Raw genomic sequence first — 7,364 nt, 5'->3', positions numbered from 1 at the left:
ATATATATATATAAAACACTTTTTTACAAGTGTTTTTTACAAGTGCATGGATATTTTACATAGAAAAAAGTAATGCATCCAACAGAGAAACCCTTTGTGGTTGGTTTATGCTTCTTCAGTGAAATTTATTTAATCTTATTTCTCGTCCCATCAACTTTGGCAAAGCATACAAGACAGATGTGCACATTAAAATTGTTTTAACATGTAACAATTTATTTTTATCTTAACATGAGACAAATGAAATAAAAAAAAAAGAGAAGTGAGAGTAGCTGTTTTTTTAAATGGATCCAGTACTTGTGGCCCCACATGGCTTTGAGCTCCATGGTCAAGTTGGCAATCGGAATTGGTACATCTGTTCTCTAAAGACTTATGTTCCATGGGAGTACTTAAAAGGAAATAGAATGCACTGAGGCTGCATAAAAGAGAGCTTGGCAAGCGTCTGTTACCTATTTTAATGTGTGAAGAAACAGAACATTGGTATGTGTGCGCGCATGTGCGTGTGTGTTGATTGTTCAGGTATTTCTATTCTCCAGGAAGACATAATCTTAGACAGTATCCCTGCAAGACAAAAAGAAGAGGAAGCAAGGTTGAATCAGAGGAAAAAATGTCAATCTGCGTGTATTCAGAGGGTAGATAAATTTCAAATTTCATCACATTTAAACATATTGCTTTATGCATAAATACTCCTACACATGCACACCTACTCCATTTTATATCCATCCACATCTGCCTGTACACAGGAACAAATGCACATGGGTATGATGTAACAGCTTTTTCTGGCTCGCTCTTGCGGGCGAAGGCTTGCTCACATTTTAAGTCTGAATTTGAAATCTGATCTTTTTCAGTTTCTAACTTCTTCTTCAGTGTTGTCCACGTAGACTGTCTGGAACTCATGGGGGAGCCTCAGCCAGGTATTTCACACCTCCACCTCCTCAACCTGATGTGTTAAAGCTGGAGACACTTTTGACAGCACTGAGAGCCATTTTCAGCTAGAGAGCTCGCATGGCCAGTGGCAAAAACAGAAATACTGACAGCTTTCTGCATAGCTTTGGTTGCAAAAGAAAGAAGGGGGTTCTGGTGGGGGATTTGAAAAACCATTTGTATTGTAATACAGTTAGTGAATAAGCAATTTTAATGTAACACTGGGTTGATCATTTACTTTCTGGACCCATTATTAGCACTTTATTACAKGTACATAAAGTCATGATTTTAGTTCAGATGTAATCAGATCAAACCTTCATCTTTTATGTCAGTTAGGATCAAATTATTTATATTTGCTAAATGCCTGAATAATGAGAGAGTTGTTTTTAAATATTCATCAACTTCAGAGGTTTTCACCCACAGAGTGGATATAGGCTCAGATTTGGGTCGAGTACCCAGCAATTAAGTTATAAAGCAGTCATCAAAGGAGTTACTTGAGTAAAAATAAAAGTATTTGKTAAAAAGATTACTCAAGTACAAAYAATTATATGCAAATGTATTCATATTCATAAATCCGGAAAACTTCGAGAACCTCTCGATAATCAAACTACCCATAAGTTTTTCAACTGATTTGTTTTGCTCATTATATTATTTATTTGAGTCTGAGAAATATCCAGACTCAAGCATTGGTTGCTATAAACCTCAAGCAGAGCTTTCTGAGGGCTGGAATGAAAATCAAAGAACCCGAGTCGCAGGAATACTGCATTGATTTTCAGAGCTTCTGAAAATGTACCACAACAAAAGAAAGAAAGCAAAGCTCCACACTCAACAAACGATCTTATCTCAGCCTGCTCTAACTTCTTAAGTGTTTACTTTAAAAACTCACTGTGTGGATTTTAAGGGCATTRCATTATGTTAAAATATTGAAGAGGCAAAGGAAAAAACATATGAAATTGATGCTTCTTTACGCTAACAGTTTGGAAGGAAGAAGAGCCTGYTTTCACTGTAAATAGATTGTTTTTCATATTGCAAAAATGTTGAGCGCCCTGCCAACTGATGATGTTTGTATTAGYCAAGCATCCTGATTGCATTCAGTAACTCAGCTCAAAACATTGTATCTTAATAGATTTTGAGCTTCTGCAAGCCAGAATGATAACCTGATCTAGGTGGGGAATGGATAGCATAATAAATATAAATACGATTTGTAAAAACATACATAAAATGGAAATTTCTCATTTAAGATCATGCAACAATCTTGGAACTAAATAAAAGGAATAATTACACCCATCCATACACTTGTATACAAAACTCATACAGATCCCCAAACATGGACATATTTCTGCATACCCAAACAAATCTATGTAAAATCCTTAAAAATGACGTTTGGGATGTACAAAATTTAACCTAGTTGTAAAAGAGGGGATTAAAATAGTCTAAATTATCCACGTTTCACCCACTAAAAAGACATTTGCATAGAAAAGAACATGCTGACAGTAAAAGAGATGTAGAATCGAAGTGTAAAAAGGAAAATGTTTGTGTGATTTACTTAAATATCTGGACCTAYACAGAGTTAAGCAAAGTTAAAATTGGTTCAAAATGACCCTGAATTAACTTGATATGTTGACTCTTATGACAAACAGAAGCTTTTTGGATAATGCATAAATACAGTCATTTATGGTGTTTCTGAATGTGAAATATTTCTGACATATTTGATGTTTGAACAATAAGTGATCATGCAATAAATTACTTATAATTATAAGTATGATAAGWATGTTTTTGGTTGTTATGTGATAATTATGGGTATTGAAAAAATGTMATTATATGTTCAAATGTGAGAAGAACATTGCAAATGCACAAACATGTCAGATTAATTGTTGGAATAATAAAGCTTTTTGTGATATGTCTCAGTTTTTGAGTCTAAACGGTATTACATGTTAACAATGACCTGCATTGACAACAGTTATTGCTTGATGTTGCTGTCCTGATATGTTAGTTGTGTTTTATACAATTGGTAAAAAAAAACAAAAAACCTCACAAATAAACATACAGTCTCACATAAATGATGTTTGTATTTGCTTTAAGGTGCTGGACGGTGAATAGAGAATATTGGATGTTGGAGGGTGGATCACTCTGCTTAGGCTGCTCTTGTTTCATCAAGAAGGGGGGCCGAGCACAGACAGTGCTTTGTGATAGAAAAGAGAGGTGTGAAGGTGGGGGAGTGACAGGTAGAAAGAGTGGGTTTGAAAGAATAATACTTATATTAAGTAAGATATAGAGACAGCAATTTAGTGCAAAGACTTTCSGAAACAGACAGCATTTTTAAGTGAYCAAAGGAAGATAGAAATACTGKGCCTTWAAAAATGTCTTTGGTGTGATGGACTCACAGGAAAACATGTAAACACAGGCAGGTGAGAGAAAAATGCATGCATGCAAGAAGAGACAAACTAGGTGAAAGCAGTGGTAGCAATTCCCACAAGGCCCCAAAGAGAAACAATATAGATAGAGGGTCAGTACTTCTATCATTCTTCTTTGCCCTCCGTCTGAGTGGCCTGTAATCGAGTGATTATTACACCAAAGTTATGGCAATGGCCCCGCAGTCAAAAATAGGAATTGAGTTGGAAACAGCATTTAGGGATTTTGATTTATGAGCAACAACGGTGAAGTTGTTTTTCAAGCCTAGCACTATGATGGCCAATAAAGAAGAGTAAGGCTTATCGTCCGCTGTTACCACACTCCAGCCAGCCTGCCAGGCAGCTAGCAAACAGTCAGCCAACCAGCTGGGGCCCCTCATGGAAGGAAGCGTTTTCAGCCAATTTGTTTCCTTCATGTCTCGCCCTGAATGGTGCTATTCATTAAAATAGCCCGCAGTCGGTAGACACTGCTGCTATAGCACATTTATACACTTCTGTGCCTGTATCCTCCTCAGAAATACTCACAGAAATCCACCTGCACACACACAAAGAGAAAATCTGTTTTTCTGCACCCAGTCATCTATACAGTAGGTTTGATGGGAGCGCATGCTATGACAAAGGCTAAACATACATAGCTTGACAGAGCTCTGTTGTATGCAGTGCCGTTTTCTCATTTTTTACTCAAAATGTGTACATGCTTTCGAGGACTGAAAAATGTCCCTGGAGTTACCAGATGAGATGTGCAGCCATGTCTTGGTAGCTTTGCARTTGTGSCAGATTTTATTCTTATTCGGATGATGAATTGAACAATGATCTTGAAGATACTGAAATCTAGGGATGTTCCTTACAACCTAACCCTCCTTAAAACTTCACAACTTCATCCTTGACCTGCCTGGCGTGTTGCTTGCCCACCATGATGCTCTTTGGTCACTGCGGTTCTCTAACACAGTGTTTTTCAACCACTGTGATGCGGCACACTAGTGTACCGTAAGTGATCATCGGCTGTGCCGTGGAAATTATCCAATTTCACCTATCATATTTTCCGGACTATAAGATGCTACTTCTTTCCTACACTTTGAACATGCGGCTGTTCTGTGGATTTTTCTTCAGAACAATCCACAGATTGTTACTTGGAAATCAATTTTAACTTGATTCCCAAGTTAAAATTGGAAATCAAAGAAGAACGTGCACATTTTCATTTAGAACAAGCACATGCTAGCAGCAGGCACGACGGAGAAATGTTTTCAAACTCATATGATGCCGCTTCTAAGTTGAGGAGTATCGATCTGGCAGTACAGGAGGGAAATAGAGCCGCTGCACTTAAGCTCTGTGTGAACAAAACCGGATTTGGAGACGGAGAACTGCGTCCTTAATATATCCAGCAGTTATTAGGACGCATCTCTCTGCTGGGTCCTTATGGGAAACCGAGAGCGGCAGAGATACCAGCGTCCTGCAGCCCRGTGCGGCTGATATATGTAAGCTTCAGGGGGGGGATTTGCATGAATTTTACTATATTCATGCATCGCACACCACAGTGTCGTGGCTGTTTAGGTGTATTTTTGAAGTGGACATGTTAGTGCAATTTGAAATAAGAAATATAAAATCTGATAATTTTTTGTGTTGTTTGATTTCTATTCAAGACACTTTGATAAGAATGACTATATATGTAATATAGGCGGCTACAGAGTATCTGTTAACATTTTTGGTTGGTGGTGTGCCTCGTGATTTTTTCAATTAAAACAATGTACCTTGGCTCAAAAAAGGTTGACAAACACTGTTCTAACAAACCTTTGCGGTTTTGCAGTTGTTCACAAAACCAAACTGAAGAGCTTGAAGACATGAGGAAGACAAAACATGGAACCATCTTGATAGAATCGAAATGAACAATKAAACTCAGGAGATTAAATACCGAGGAAGAATGATAACATAAAACAATCCAACAAATCAATCAGGGAAATTCAGAATGGATGCAACAAACACACAAACAGAATTGAACAAAACACAAAACAGATACAGCAGTCAAGAGTTAAAAATGTATGAAATATGAATCTATATCAGAATACACAATACACAGGATTCTCTTCCTATATGTTCTTGTGCTTTGTTCATATTTTACATTTACATACTCTAGTATGTTTTTTCCTAGTTTATGTCTGCTTTCAATTTCCACAACACAAAAAAAGTCATCACTGTAATCATCCAGTCTGTTTGAAACGTCTCTCGGGATTACAATTCCTATCAATTTTTAGAAACATTTAAGAATCCCTAAGAGTGTTAGCCACACAGAGCTATCCTGATGCCTGCCAACACTGTCATGTCCTCTGACTTGTCTCAGCTCCTGCCTTGAGGGCTTTTCCCTTTTTAGAGGAGGAGCAAAGCAGGGAATGAAAGGATTTAAACCCACACAGCTGAAGCATCCCAGAGTCGGGAGTGAGGATGCACAACCAGACATACACATCTGTTCATATTATGAAGTTGAAGCAAATCAAACAAAATTATGCATCCACACATACACAAACACTCAAGAGTACATAAACTGAACTTCATCCTTTAACTAGTCTACCGCTCAGCATCTTGTCAAAGGTGTCAAACCAAGAAGGATTTCTAGAGATGATGTAAGATAGTAACATCCAACTTTTGTTGCCATCAAAACACTTAAAAAAACCAAATTATATTTAGGAACAGATGCTAGGAACAGCATCTGTTGGCTACACACATGGAAACCTGTATTTCAAAGAGAGCACTTGTGAAAACATTTAAGAACTATTTTTTACTCAGTCTTTACAAGTTGTTTAAATCACCAGCAGGCAGTTCTGAGGCCCAGATTGCATTATGTTTTCCATGGTAACCATACATCATATAAACTGTGATATCAAATGGTTCAACAGAGCAGAAGCAGAGTTATTATCCTGTTTTAAATAAAGCAGCTCCACCAAGGCTGCCTTTAATCACTGATCTTGTTTGTGCTGTTCATGGACACAATCTCAAGGCCTACTAATGAAGAAATGGGTGACTGGGTTGAGAAACTCAGGGCTCACRGTTGCATCTTTGCTTTTTGCACATGGYATGATTCTGYTGGACCCCTCAAGCTGCTGACTCTGAAGGGGATCCAATGAGATTCTGCACCTCAAAGTCCAAAAAAGGGGAGGACTCCATGTCTGGGGTCAGTATGTGCCTGAAGCWCCGGAGTTTACTTCAGCTGCAGTAAAGTGGGCTCTGCTCTGGTGTGTTGTGGTGAAGAGAGCTGAACCAGGAAAAGAAGCTATTGATTTACCTGTGTGTTTTTGTTCAATCCTGCACCACCTGTGGTTATAAGTTATGGATCAAGCCTGAAAAAATGAGATCATAGATAGAAGCAGATAAAATAMGTTTCCTCCATTGGGTATTGAGGCTCACCCTGAGAGGTTATTGGAGGAATCCTATCATAACGGGGAAGTTTGGAGTGGATCATCGACAGGAATTGGCCAAGGTGAACCAGGCATTTGATAAGATCGATTACGCCTTCACATGCAAAAACGGACTCTTTATTGGTCTCTTAAACGATTACTGCCTCTCTAAGGGGCAGCAGGCTCTGCATCAATCTGGGATCAATCAGTCTTGACTTGCTGTGAAGGGTAACTAATCAGATGTTGGGATCTGTTGGTAAGCCAATGACAGTTTTAATTATTTCAYAATTAATTTATTAAATGCTCAAATACTTCCAATTCAATTGATCTTTTAATGAATTACTGTCACATATAATCAATTTATGATGTATTAAAAATGTGTTTTTATTTCAGTTTGAAATGATTTAACATAWTGTAAAGAGCCATATCTTGCACTTATTTGTTTATTCTTTTAATTTGTCCTTCAGTAGAAACTATTAAATCTGATTATAAATCTGATTTAAGCTGATGATCCATTCTATTCAAAGCTGAAAGTCAGCATTTGATGTCATTATTGATCCATTGTTTTGTTGATCCGTCTCACTTTGTTCTCCTCCATCACGCTGTTTCGCACAGGTTTACTCATTCTGAAAATGTTTCTGCACAT

The 7,364-nt window shown here is 37.7% G+C and overlaps 1 protein-coding gene across 1 annotated transcript in view; it reads right to left on the bottom strand.

Moving 5' to 3' along the window:
• Nucleotides 1–100: 100 nt before the first annotated feature.
• Nucleotides 101–7,364, bottom strand: part of gabra6b (gamma-aminobutyric acid type A receptor subunit alpha6b) — a 29,162-nt gene continuing 21,898 nt past the window's right edge. The window contains exon 10 of the mRNA XM_008426913.2: nucleotides 101–558. Coding sequence (XP_008425135.1) covers nucleotides 546–558 — 13 coding nt within the window. The 3' untranslated portion in view covers nucleotides 101–545. The remainder of the gene's footprint in view (nucleotides 559–7,364) is intronic.

The sequence above is a fragment of the Poecilia reticulata genome, linkage group LG14, assembly GCF_000633615.1.
Source record: "Poecilia reticulata strain Guanapo linkage group LG14, Guppy_female_1.0+MT, whole genome shotgun sequence".
In the NCBI taxonomy this organism is placed as follows: Eukaryota; Metazoa; Chordata; class Actinopteri; order Cyprinodontiformes; family Poeciliidae; genus Poecilia; species Poecilia reticulata.
Note: the sequence above shows the minus strand (reverse complement) of the source record. Positions and strands in the feature narration are given on the sequence as shown.